The following is a 14,233-nucleotide window of genomic DNA, read 5'->3' as shown; positions in this document are numbered from 1 at the left end:
ATGGACGGAAACTTTGGCCTATTGTTCAAACGTACTTGCCAGGAATGAACAAGTAAGAATTTTAAAAATAAAGTGTGATACATGATATGAGCAATGTGCTTAAAGTCAGCGCCTTGATCCTTAAAAGCATCTCTATAAGCAACTTTACCTTAAAATGGGCAGTGCTTAAGTTACAAAAGATTCAACCCTTCAAGGCTGATTGGTTTCTTTATGATGATTGAAGAAACAGTTCTGCTTCAGGAATTCAAAAGATGTATCAGGTTTAGTAGTAGATTTATTAGTTTGCTGTGATTTACAATAAGGTGATTGCGTCTGAACCAAGGAGACATCAAAACAGGTTTAGCCAAGAGGTTTATGGCTTCAAAGTCAAATTCCACAACCAGTGCCAGTCATTTGGGCAACTGAGGATTAGCAGACAAAAGATAAGCAGAGGCCAGGTGCTGCACTGATGGTTCAGAGACGGTGTTCCGAAGTGTCTTCTCTTACAGCAATTTCCTTTTCTCAAACTCCTGCAAACAGCACACAGACATTACAGGTGGGGAAAAAAAAAAGGTTTTTACTAATATTATAATTTAAATTACTTTCTATTTACTGTACCAAATTGAATTTTAGGAATTAAAAAGCTGGAATTAGAAAGTAAATTAAAAAGCGTGTAATGTGTGCAAGTGCTCTCCCACCTCACATTAACTCACTGGCTATGAAAAACCAGTAGCTCTAAATTGCGGTCAGTGCACCACACTCAGACTGCAATGCTGTCAAGGCATAGGAAAACAGGCCTGAAAAACACTAATTCTGTATAAAAACTGCACCAGGATCCTTACAGTAAAGAATTCAAGCCAGGAAAGAAATAAAGATTTTTGGTTTAGTACGGGGGGGGGGGGTGGAAAAAAAAGGGAAGACTCTCACAGCAGCCTGTGATGCTGCTATTATGCAGTCATCACTGGAAAAAAAAAAAACTAGCACAGCTGAATTACGCATTTCCTCTAGCTATGAAACAGTGCCTTTTTTTGGAGATGAGTTAAGAAAAATGGCAATAATCCTATTTCATACAGAAGTTTCTCAGCTGTATGCATTCAGCCATAATTCTGAATTAGTACTTAAAAGAGACATGCCTATATGCTAGGGCTTTCCTCCTTCAAATTATGTACTTTCAAAGAGTGTTTTATTATTTTAAATTAACTTGGGTTCTTTGCTTCCTCAGATAGCATCCAGAAAACACAATTCAACAAGTTGTTGCAAAAGCAGCTAAGCGTAATCATTTCTATATTTTCCTGTTTATTTTCCTATAAAGTTGTATTATACGCACTACTTGTGCAGATCATCTAAGTAATAACTGCAGTTTGTTCAGTCACTAGACTTTGTATGTTTAACCAAGCTTAGAGCAACAGAATATTTGGGTGAGAGATGTACTACCATTCCCTCGAAAGTAGACTCCTGCTCTGGATGAGTGCATATACCAGTTTCCAGGTAACGAACCTTGTAGATGGTGCTACCTAGCTGAGCAGGGGACATGCTGACCACGACACCAGCACTCTGAAGAGCTGCTATCTTCTCTTTAGCTCCACCCTTTCCACCAGCAATGATTGCTCCAGCATGACCCATCCGCCTGCCTGGAGGAGCAGTCAGACCAGCAATGAATGATACTACTGGCTTGGCATTTGGACCCTGTGAATAAAGAAAATATACGGAGTTACATGGGGGAGAGCGAGATGAAAAGCAATTCTAGATGGCAGGTTAACAAAAAAAAAAAAAAGCATCAACTAGGCAGGCAAAGATATCAAAGAGCTAGAAACCTCAGACAACATGGAACCACTAGTCTGAAGATAACTCCTCCTGATTAACTGTGTCAACCAGAAGCGATCATGAACTTTAAGACAGCTCTTTACAGAACCATGTATATTACCAAAAAAATGTTCCCTACAAATATCATTACAGGACTAAAAATCTGAAGCTGACACTGCTCTGCTGTTAGAATTGAAATTAGAAGCTTCAATCATGATAAATCATTCTCTTTAATATGAGTATAAGCGCCGTTTCTTTTTTGTTCTTTTGTCAGTGCAGGGTAGAAACTGTACCAAGCTTTCTTGACACGACAGAAGATGGTTAACCACCAAGGCATCTGGAAGCAAATTCTTTAAGACTTACAGAATTATTTTCTTTCAAAAATGCTGCTGCATCTTCTTCAGCATTTCCTCCAATCTCCCCAATCAGTATGATCCCCTCAGTATGAGGATCCTTCAGGAAGACATCAAGGCAGTCAATAAAATTAGTTCCATTGAAGGGATCACCTCCAATCCCTGAAAAAAAAAACGTGAAACCACAGAAAGGTAACTCAAGATAATATTACATTTACATTAATGGTTTCAAAGTAAATTTCAGCACGAAGAGCAGTTCCCAAAGGCTCAAAAGAGGGACAGCTCTCAGAGTGCCAAGTTCCTGCTACAAATCTGTCTCCTCCGCTATCGTACAGAAAGCCTGATATCCTAAGTTAACATCTATGACCTTTCAAACCATAAGCAAAACAGCACACCTTATACAGAGACCCTATACAATATACAACAGGGGCAAGACTCCAGCTCTATAAATTTGCTGTAAGAAAACATGAGTTAGCCAACTTGCTTAACATACCCAAGCAAATGCCTAAGAAAGCCCTATCCCTTTTTAATACTAAACATTTTAGAACATGTCCTAGTGGGAGGTGTCCCTGACCATGGCAAGGGGGTTGGAACCAGATGATTTATAAGGGTCCCTTCCAAACCAAACCATTCTGTGATTTTCTGTGTGTTGGCAGTTCTCTGCTCAAAACTGTTTCTTAGGCTGTTATTAATCTGACAAGGAAATGATATCAGAGAAGGGGGATATTCTTCACAGCAGCTAGGGATCTAATTTCTCGGTATAACGACAAATGATTCAGCTATTTCTATGCTTGCAAAAAAATAAATTAATTTGGAATTGTTCCTGTGAAGAAGCAGCAGATTAGTCTAGGTACAGCAAGCTGCTTCTGAGGAAACCTACCAACACAGAAAGACTGCCCCAATCCAACTTGCGTCGTCTGATGAACAGCTTCATAGGTCAGGGTTCCAGATCTTGACACAATACCTTTAGGGAAGAAACGGAGAGAAACTTAACACTAATGTAGCTAAGTGCATGACTAGAGGTAGCTGTTCTTGCATTCATGAAAATCACCTTAATAAACTGAATGTGAGATGTCAAGTTTTCCAGCTATCCTTGCCAAAAGATGAAAACTCTATGTAAAATTATATCTGTACAATTTCTTGGTTAGCACTTTTAATACTTAATTGTAAACAGACTAACAGGCTTGCCCAGCAAGCCAGTTATATTGGGTAAGATAGCACTCCTCACGCTACAGCTTTACCAGGAGAGAAAACTGAAAACAAAACAGAATTTCTTGTCCTGTATACAAGTAGCTTACGCACTGAACTTAAAACAGGGTTGCAGCTGAACAGTTAACAAAATAATTCAGTATTAATTGTATCTCCAGTATTGCTAGGCACAAGAGATCCTCGAGAATGGAAACACACTGCATAATTCAAGTTACCACTATTAAGGTAGTCATTGCTGCAACTTAACTGCTCTGCGATACACATTTAACATTTACATTCCACTATTACACGAGACCACAACCTAGCCAGGCCTAACCAGATTTTCTACAGCAAAGGTTATGTGCTGAATCCTAGATCAGGAGCAAAATCCTTGCGTGTTTTTGTTCGTTTTTCAAAGTCAAGATTTTTGTTAACACTCCAAGAGGGAAGTTTTCCAGGAAAAACATTGTCTTCCATCTATTTCAAGCCATTTAACAAGCAATGTAATTAGTGTATTGCACGAACAGAGGACAAAATGCACCATTAGACTAACAAGCTTAGTTTTATCTACAGTTTATATTGTTGCACAGTACAGACGTCTACTAGCAAAGAAGTTTTTTTCTCACTATATTTGCAAAAGGCTTCCTGTTTACTATGTTTCAGATTTCATGAAAGAAGCTACAGACAGAGGTCCTAAGACTGTGGCTATTTTTATAGCTTGCATCCCAAGATTATCAAATGGTTCTTGGATGCCTCACAGTAAGAGAAAGCTGGGGAGCATATCACTAAAGGTCATAGTGTTAAATGAAGCTGGAAGGATGGCAAAGTTCACATCTTTACTCCCTGATTCTTGGATCACCATTGAAAATGTTTCTATTAGGGCAACTGGATTTAAAATATTCTTTTGCACTTGTGGTGCCTTGCATTCAGATTCTCCTGTCTTGTCACTGTAAGATATCTCAAGCAGACACAGAAAATCTTAACAGAACTTTGATTCAGAATGAAGATCGAGGTAACGTCAGCTATCTTTTACAGTCATAGAGCAATGGCTTGACGTAATCTACAAAGGGGATACCCGCAGTAGTCTGATTTTTCAATTTCAGGTTTGACATGAGCGTTAATGCTTCCTCCAGCAAACATTAGGTACTGTTAATTCTAAAGAGTTCCTCATGTTAGAAAAACTGTCCTGAGTACACTTAGCTTAAGAGCACTGAACAGCTTTTCCCACAGCAAACACTTTTTCACAAGAAAAAAAAATGATAATGCTGTGAAGGGTACCTCCTCCTCCAGAGGAGGGCCACAACAATGATCAGAGGGCTGGAGCGCCTCTCCTATGGGAACCAGGCTGAGGGAGTTGGGGTTGTTCAGCCTGGAAAAGAGAAGGCCCCAGGGAGACCTCACAGCAGCCTGCCAGTGCCTAAAGGGGGCTGCAGGAAAGCTGGGAAGGGACTCTGTGTCAGGGGTGTGGTGATAGGACACGGGGGAATGGTTTTAAACTAAAAGAGGGTGGGTTTAGATTAGATGTAAGGAAGAAATTCTTTACTCTGAGAGTGGTGAGGCACTGGCACAGGTTGCCCAGAGAAGCTGTGGCTGCCCCATCCCTGGAGGTGCCCAAGGCCGGGCTGGATGGGGCTTTGGGCAGCCTGGGCTGCTGGGAGGTGTCCCTGCCCATGGCAGGGGGCTGGAACTGGGCGATCTTTAAGGTCCCTTCCAACCCAACCTATTCTGTGATGTTATGATTCTGTGTTCAAGTTAACCTCACTACCCCGTTGACAGATAATGGCAGCGTATGCTGTTTACAACCTTTCTGAAGCTCTATTTATTAAAATACCAATGCATGTTTTGGAACAATTTTCTTGATTTTTCAAATAATGTAATGCAGGAGCTATAATCCAGTTGTTATTTCTATAGTTTAGGACAAGGAACCACCAGAAATCAGGACATGACACTTGCATGCAACAGGGTGTGCAACTACCATATGATTATGAACAAGTCACCGCCCCTCTCACCTCAACTTCCCTGTCTGAGAAGTGGCTGTGTTCGCCAATTCCACTCACCATGGTATAATTGCCTAACTTGTCATGTTATGAACTTCTTGGTAATCTCTTCATTTTGTGGTGATACTGAGCTCATGCTAGGTGTAGGATCCCAGTCACAGAAGCATTAAGGTTGGAAAAGAAGTCCTCAGAAGCCAAGCTGTTGGAGGGATTAGTATTTGGGAGCCCACTCAAACCCCAAGGTAAACGGAGGTACACTCAAATTAAGAATAGTAGTGTACCAAACTTTACTTTTAGATAATGCATAGATATTCAAAAACTCACCAATTCTTCCCTTCTTGTGAATGTGACCAGGCATGATACCAATTTTACATTCTCCAGGCTAAAGAAAGAGTGGGAGAAGTGAGATGGAACATTTAAACCATCACTAAGAACGGTCCAGCTTTGGAGCAAATCAAATCCAGAATTCACTTACATTGATGACACCAGGACAATTCGGGCCCACGAGTCGAGTCTTACCCTGCCGAACCAGTCTGTGTTTAACCCGAACCATGTCCTGCTGGGGAATACCTTCAGTAATGCAAACAACTAAGGGCATTTCTGCATCGATTGCTTCATTGATCGCAGCAGCAGCAAATGGAGGAGGTACATATATAACAGTGGCAGAAGCACCAGTTTGTTCTTTGGCCTACAAGAAGGATAAAAAAAAAAAAGGTATCAAGCATTTAGTGGGCCCAAAGAGAACTTCTGACAACTAGCCATTTAAAATATGTCCACTCCAAACATAAATCAAGTAAATAGATATATACTGATTTACTATAATCAACGCAAGTGTTAAATTCACTGAAGACAGACACACAGAGTGTAACCTGAGACCTAAGTACTGGCTGAAAAGGATCTCCCCGACAAACATCGCCACAAAAACCCGTTGATAATAGTTGCTACAATTTCATCATATGCACCAGAATCAATCAGAAACTAGTTATGGACATAAAACAAACATATTATGAAGAAAGTTAAAATGTCATTTGCGTTACTGAGCATCTGGACTCTGAACTTCCCAATGGAAGGCAAACTCATGCTTGACCACAGTGAAAGCCCCTTTTAGAAGGCATCTGTTTCATTGCTTCCACAGTGACATCCACGGTTCAAATATTTTGTCTCTTCAGTATGAAGAATGCAATAAGGAGGCCTTCAGCAGCATTAGCTCTTGTATTAAGCCACCTGGTCCTCCAGTCATTGCTGCAAATTACCTCCTTCACAGAATTAAACACAGGCAGACCCAGATGAGTTTTTCCACCTTTCCCTGGAGAAACTCCTCCCACTAGATTGGTGCCGTAGTCCAATGCCTGCTGGCTGTGAAAGGTGCCCTAGGAGAGAGAGAGAATGAGTAAAGTTAAAATGCATACGATAACAAATTAAACGTAGCAAAAAAAAGTTTTGATGACATTTGTAATTCTGAAAGCAATTCATTGCACTTAAATTTACAATGAGAAGAGGAGATTTCACAGGAGGAGATACAGCCAGCCATTTTGAAGAACATATCAACATGTTTTATAAGGATTCAAAATATGCCATGCTTTTTGCTTTTAAATTGGAGCACTGTGGTTTCACACTCAAGAATGGTTTGTTCTGTGTTGCTAATACACCAGCAGACATAGCAACCCCATTTTATCTTCCACATCAATTATGGCAGATGACAAATACAATAATCAAACAGAAGAAATTAGCATTCTCGTCCATGACTAGCTGACAGATTTAGCAAAGGCAGTCTTCTTCCCTTGCAAATGTCTAAGAGTCAATGTGAAAAAAAATTAAATATCCTGAAATTAAAACTTTTTTTTTCATAGCCATTGATATTCAAAGGCTTTTGTGAAAGAGACACTTTGAAAACTGTAAGGTTTTTGTAGTTTTTTGCAAGTCTCCCTTTACAAAGGAACCCTTTCAGTTATGTACAGCTTAAGGCTTAAGACCAAAGCCAACCACAAAGATCAAGTCATCATGGAGATGACAAAAAAAAAAAGTTTTAAGCTTGTACAGTAGTGGGAAAAAAAATCTAGTTTATCGAATTTCAGAAAAAGGGTATTTGGACAGAAGAATGGGAAACCACAGAGCTGAAAGGATCTTCTTGATCACAAAGTCCTGTTTCCTAACAACACAGACAAGGCCAGCACATCATCTCTTTTATATATTACTATGTTTTACGGCCAATTAACTTTCTGCACTGAAAGGGTGACAGAAGAAACAGTTCATATACATACCTGTTTGCCTGTAAAACCCTGACAGATAACCTTTGTATTTTTGTTAATATACAGATTTTTCCTCGATGCCGAGTAGGAGCAGTGTCGTACTCCATTCTGGTGCACTAGAGGAAGAAAGCAAGGAGAGAGCAAACCATTAATCAACTGCCTCGTTATGCTCTAAGTTAAAAGATGTCCTATCAAGTCAGTGCATGTATATTTATGCTTACAAGAAAAGATGAGTTGATCCTGTAGCTCCTGTTTTTAAAAGTAGCCCTGAAAGTCGCAAGCACTTCTGAACTTTTATTCTAAGATAGGAAACAGCTGTAGTTCACTCTCTCATTGTGGCTGCTCAGTTTGCCAGGAATCAGACGTTGGGTACTGAACATCAGAGCTCCACACAAGACACATCACAAACATCTTAACCACTGCTTTCATTTGTGAACGAACATGTCTCTGTCTCCTAACAACTTCTACAAAGAGGCAAAGCAGAACTAAGATCCCGATATCCCAGAGGCTCTACACCTTGTGCAAACATAGCACAGCCCCTGCAGACACCGAGAGATATCGACACAGCCACAGGACCCCCAGGCCTATCCCCAGCAGATGCTGAGCCACGGGAGCTTGTACATCGCAGCTTTCAATGCACTTGGGCTCTTGAAGAAATACGGCTCTCTGGATACTCCACTGGAACAGTTTTCAACTTAGTTCTCACAACTCTGGTCTTGTAAACACCGCTCGCACACAAAAGTAACACAACTGTAGAAAAACAGCACAGTGAATGCTGGTTTCAAGAAGAAAAGGAGAATGACTGCCGCTCTGCTGGAGGGAAAAATGGGGCATTATCAAATGATTAAAAAAGAAAAGCGTAGAAGGGCCCAATGCAAGAAAGCCTGAGACAGCTGGTAAGGAGGAAAAAGAGGTCTTGTGGCACAAAAAGGATGCACTCACTACCACGAGCTTTCACAAAGGCCAGGGTTTTGAGGGGATCAGAACTTCCTGCAAGCATTTTCGATAAAGACCGCATTTTGTGCCTATAGTGAGGGTGGAAGAGTGCAATCCTCACACAAACGCTGACACTAGTATAGTACCATACACATCATGAGCTAATTTAAAACTCTTCCACTTTGGATTTGCAGAAATAAAAACTGAAGTCGAAATAAAAACACAGCGGTTTTGAATCGGGCTCCCTGGATTGTTCCACATACCTGCTCAGGCACGCCTGATCCTGAGGGAGTTGAGTTGTTTTTATTTTAGTGTTCGTTTCTTACAAAGGAAGCAAAAACTACTAAGATGGAAAATAAAAAAAAATAAAAAAAGTATTCTTCAATATAAACTGTTGATGCACAGAATTTGAGATGACTGTTAGCAGGCCACACTCAGTGATTTTAGTATTAAAAAAAAAAAGCCAACAGTCATTTCCTTCTCCATACCATGAAAGCAATTCTACAGCCCCAGCTCAGCTGCTCATTCCGTACCTATTTTCAGCTATTTCTAACCTTTCACAAAAATGTTTTCAAAAGCTTAGGTTTGTCGATTCTCAGTTTTCAGAAGACTATACAGACATATGTTTCAGGGATAAGAATCTTTAGTGCCTTTTATAAGCTATCAAGTACCCAAAAAAAAAAGATATTTATTCCCATGCGCTGGTAACTGAAAAACAGCTTAAATGCCAAGCTTTTTCTGGATTTACTCTTAAAAACTGTACGTGCTTCGTATATGAGTGAAGAGCCTTCATTCAGAAAAAAAATACAGCTGGTTCAGAAGAAGCTGGCTAGGGCAGAGCAGTTGGCTGTCTCCAGAGAGAGGCAGCTTAGCCTGGCACGTGTCTGGGGAGCAATATATTTTGGAAGAAATTTTTAAAAAATCACCTTGCACTTTCTGGGCTGGCTTTGGTTGAGTTTTTATTTATTTTTGTAACTGGCACAATACAGCTCTGTATTTCTCTCCATGGCCTCATCTGAAGCAGAAAGGTTTGGCCCTGGCTACCAGCACAGTCGGACCTGCAGAGAAATCGGTGGAGACAAGGTTTGGCTATATATATGGGGCACTAGCAGCAAGCCCTGAGTGCAAACAGCTGGCAATTTAAACAGCTAATGGCAATTTAAATAGCTAAGACAGATATAAGATGAGAAGGAAACAGGTGGAATATTGAAATGGCACGCCTAAGTTCACAGCAGGTAAGGCAGAAATAGAATCAAAGTCTCAGTTTCCAGCTAGGACCTTCATTCACGAGCGACTCCCAACTCCTGCAGGCAATTGCTTTGGTGCCTGAGTGTAAATGTATGTGCCTTCAAGAAGGCAGGACAAGAAACGATTTGCTCTTCTGCTTACAAAGCTTCAGCAACGAGCCAGGAAAAGCCAAACTCCTTGCGGATGCTATTTTAATGCACAGCTCTCGCTTACAGGCCAAGTTACAAAGGTGCAGGCTCCACGCGAAGCCATAAAGCACAAGGACAAGCCTTAACAGTTGCAGATCTTATCGAAAGCACGGTGGAAACGCTGCATTTTGTCAAATCAGAGGCCCAACATTAACAAAACCGTGTTCAACCAAGGCCTGTAATGCACTCACTGCAGCTCAAGTAGCCGGACAACCTGGTTACGTTCACTTCTTGAAAGAAACCTCACAGCAGCGATTCATGTCTTAACAACTAAAAAGGCCTTTCTAGAAAAAGATGCTCCTACTTAGCATTGAGTGCAAACATCAATTTACATGCTTAACGGAAAATTAACCCATTTGCAAGATATTTTAAGTTACACATCAAATGTAAATACCGTTTTTCGCAGCATTTCAGGCCCTCTTGCAGCAGTATCTCCAAGTCCAGACCTTACTTCAAATGGCACAACCCAAGCCACCTTCGCCCAGATGAGAGCCAGCTGACAGGGCAGGTACTAAATCTCTTCCTCAACTTTACAGAGTTGAAGATTTGTTATTTTCAGGACCTCCCACAAGACTCCCTAGAGCTACAGGCAGGAATCCAAGTCAAAGCGCTTCCTTCTTGCCCACGTTTATCGTGGAGGAAAAAACGTTTGGAAGCTGAGGTAGCACCTGAAGGTGCTCACAAAATGAGCACAATATAAAAACAAGGTAAAGGAGGGCCCTGAGCAGACACCTCCACTGCCAGAAGACGGACAGGTAATAAATGAAATTGTCCCTCTATTGCTCCCTGAAATACCCCGAGGGCCTGGAGACGAAGGAAGATGTTCCTTTTCCTATTACCTATGGAAGGGAAGAAGAAAGCCTTAGAAAATGCATGGGCTCCAACACAAACAGGGAAAATGAACTTCAGTGCAGGGAAAGTCAGGGAGGGAGTCGAGTACAAAGAGTGCAAGGCAAAATGCTATATAAGTTCGTTGCCCCCCCCCCCTTTTTTTTTTTTTTTTTAAAATACACACACACTTTACTTTCCATCAGTTCTGAACCTTCAGCTTGTTTCTGAGAAATCCTTCCAATATTTCACACGCTGTTTAATTTGCCTCTTTATGACCATCTCCTTTCTCCTCCCTCTGCCTACAAACACTTGGCCTGGAGAGCACAGAGCAGCAACAGCTCTGGAGAGTTTCTTACATTACAGCACAGACATTAAAAATAAAGAAGTTTAGCAAAGGCCAAAGTACCGTTGCAAATTTTAGAGTTCGCTGACTCGAAGTTTGATATTACAAGAAGATTTGACACAGTTCACATCACAGTCCTTCCTTCAATTGTGATGATCATGATCAGGCTGTACGTGCACACTCACACAAGCGGTTGTATTCTGGACAATCCTTTCCCAAACCTGTCTAAATTCATCCTGAAAGGTATTGGCTGCACTACTAGAAGATGATCCTCAGTGACAAAGAAGTTTTCATGCTGTTGAGGGATTGCCAAAATATCTTACTCCTGGTCTTAAAGAGGATTATGAGCTCAGGGAAGGATTTCCAGCTATTGGTACCCAGCCTCTCTTCTCTCACCCTTCCCTTGCCAAATTCCTGTTAATTATGGGAAAAAAAAATAATCCACAAGCATGGCATAGGAGTTGAGGAATTAAGCAAATTAACCAGTCCATAAAGGAGAGATGCAATGACTATGCTACAATGACCACATTACACAAAAGTAAGCTGACGGACAAGTGACAATTAGAAAAATTTTAGTCCTTTCAACACCTCTCTCTTCCCTAAGCAAAAATCCCCGCTTAGTGCCACGAACATCACTGGATACAGTCACAGGAAACACGATGGCATCTGAAAGAAAAGCTTTCTTCTCCCTAGCTTATGAAGTTGAAACTGCAAGCCCTCGAGGAAACAGGCACACTCTGCTCCGCACAGATCAAGTTCTTCTAAGACAACAAACTTTTTCCTGCGTACACGGCACTAAGAAAGCGTGCAGCTAGCGAGCTTGCACAAAAACAACAAACAAATTCTTCAGCGTGCGTCGCTATTTCTGCAGCACTTCTTTGCCAGGATTATTCACAAAATTTACTTTGATTATTTAATCTAAGAGCTCTCCAAAGCCTTCCAACTCGCCCAGAACGTTCAAAAATCCTGACTCTCCAGTGATAATTAAGATAAGCTTAAGTCTTGGTCCATAAGCGAGCAGCGCTTTGAGCTGACCTTTGAGCAAGCCCTCACCACTCATTAACATACTGCATGGCTTGTTTTCACAAATTCCTGAACTGAAACTTAGTGATACACACCCTGCAGGCTTGCTTCAGCAGTGTACCAACAAGAACAGATAGTCTTTTGCAACAGAAAACACTAGAAAGTCACTATTTTAAATTGCCACTAAGAGATGTTAATTATTTGTTACTGAGACTGTTGTATGAACAAAGTCCAAACTTAATAAATTAAAAGACTGCCCAAACCTTAGGAGTATCAAACCAAAAACTGTTTCAAATGAAGAAGTGTTCCTTCTTACAGGACTTTCTTAAAAGAGTCTATAAACTGTTGCAAGCAGAAAGCTTCCTGAATCACTGAGTCCACTTCCTTCCCCTAACCCCCAAAAAGCATCTTAAGCACTCTTTCTTACTGCTACTCGTAAAGGGAAGAAAGTGGTTTTTTGAAGACATAAAACTGCACCCAAGATTAGCTTTGCTGGGGGCATAAATTAATTTAAGGTGCAGGTGCTTCATTCTCATCTCCACCAGAACCAACCTGCATCAGACTCACGGGAGCCAGCTCAAAGAGCTGCCTGGCAGAGTCAGCCCCATGGGAAGGGGTATGGCAAAGGGTCCAGGAAGGAGTACTCGTGCTCATACAGCCTCCTACTTGTGCTCACGGGGGACAGGAGGTAGGAAGGGGTGCCTGGGGGACAGTGGGTGCACCACAGGAACAATTTGGACCAGTTTAAAACGTCGTAGGATCATGTCATGAGTCCCTGATCTGCACGTTAGCACAAGAGCATAACGTTTTGCTTGCACGGAGATCCAATGAAATCTATTAAGTTTAACTTTGCCCGCTCACTGTCAGCTGTCAGATCCATGATTAACACACCACTTCCTCAGCTAAGATTCCACGAAAAACCTCTTGTGCCTAGGCATACCCATACCAATTCCTGTAGCGAATGCAGCATTGACTGCACAAAATAAGCACAAAGAAAGAATAACACGTTATTTAATTTATTGTGATCTTCTCTACAACCCCTCTAAAAGCTTTCAAGCTGAAGCGTTAGCTGCACATTGCTTGTGTTCTCTGTGCTTAAAGGCTAACGTTGTTACTCCTGACAACACAGACAACTTCATAGGGTCGTGCTTTAGTCTCAGGACAATTTAGGGACCTCAAGAGGCCTCTAGCCCGAAGAACCACTCAAAGCAACCAGACCCAACCCCACCACCACCTTCCTTGGGGAGCTCTGTGCATTTCCAGGGATGGAACAGAGGAAAAAAAAAAGCTGCTGGGCTTCCCACCCAGCGTCTGACACCCCCTAACAGGACAACCTTCATCCCCAGGACGCTCCCTCACTCCCAACGGCCCCCCAACAACCCCCCTCACCCCCAAACCCTTTTCCCTTGCAGCCACCCGTACCCACAGCCCCCCCAACATGGGGCAGCCCCCCCGGATCCCCACCCGACGAGCCCCCTACCCCCCTCAGCGCATCCCCGCGGCCTAGCCCGGGGCGGGGGGAGGGGGGGGGGGGGGGGAGCAGGCCGCGGCGGCCGAGAGCGGTTGCCAGGAACCGGGAGGGCCCCGGAGCGCCGGAGGAGAGGGTTGGGGGGTCCCGGGGGAGCGCTACTCACGGCGGAGGAAGCGGCCGAGGAGCCGGGCGGCGCGGCAGTGAGCCATCGTCCCCTCGCAAGGACACCCGGCCCGCAGGCCCCGCTCGCCGCCTCAGCACTACCCGCCCCGGCAGCGCGCGGGGGGTTGTGGGGGTTGTAGTCTGTCAGGCTCCTGGGGCAGAACCGCGCTGTGACCTTGATTCTGTGCTACTTTTTAGCTCCTAACTTGTGATAAATTCAGCCCAAAAATGGGTTCTGATGGGTGTCTGCAGGTGGCCATTAGAAGCTGTCCCGGTACAGTGCTAGGTCAGCAGTGGGGGTGAAACGCATGCTGCCTACACGGGGGTTACTCGTTGTTTGTCTTGGCTGTAGCCAGGAGTGCAAAAATAAGTAACATTTTCAGGGAAATGCTTCAGTAAACAACATAAGACACATACATCTTCATTGGTAAATCTAATAAAATGCTCCTCTCTACATAACAG

At 42.5% G+C, this 14,233-nt stretch overlaps 1 protein-coding gene across 1 annotated transcript; it reads right to left on the bottom strand.

The window, feature by feature from the left end:
- Positions 1-256: 256 nt before the first annotated feature.
- On the bottom strand, positions 257-13,925 carry SUCLG1 (succinate-CoA ligase GDP/ADP-forming subunit alpha). Its single transcript, XM_035547409.2, has 9 exons — positions 13,773-13,925; positions 7,582-7,685; positions 6,574-6,690; positions 5,796-6,008; positions 5,645-5,702; positions 3,016-3,099; positions 2,146-2,297; positions 1,477-1,665; positions 257-509 (listed from the first exon to the last, which is right to left on the bottom strand). Exons 1-9 carry the CDS (start codon positions 13,816-13,818, stop codon positions 483-485), a joined length of 990 nt encoding a protein of 329 aa, XP_035403302.1. The 5' UTR covers positions 13,819-13,925; the 3' UTR covers positions 257-482.
- Positions 13,926-14,233: the final 308 nt, after the last annotated feature.

This window comes from Cygnus atratus, chromosome 4 (genome assembly GCF_013377495.2).
Source record: "Cygnus atratus isolate AKBS03 ecotype Queensland, Australia chromosome 4, CAtr_DNAZoo_HiC_assembly, whole genome shotgun sequence".
NCBI classification, from domain to species: domain Eukaryota; kingdom Metazoa; phylum Chordata; class Aves; order Anseriformes; family Anatidae; genus Cygnus; species Cygnus atratus.
The sequence above is the reverse complement of the archived record's forward strand: the minus strand, read 5'-3'. Positions and strand labels throughout refer to the sequence as shown.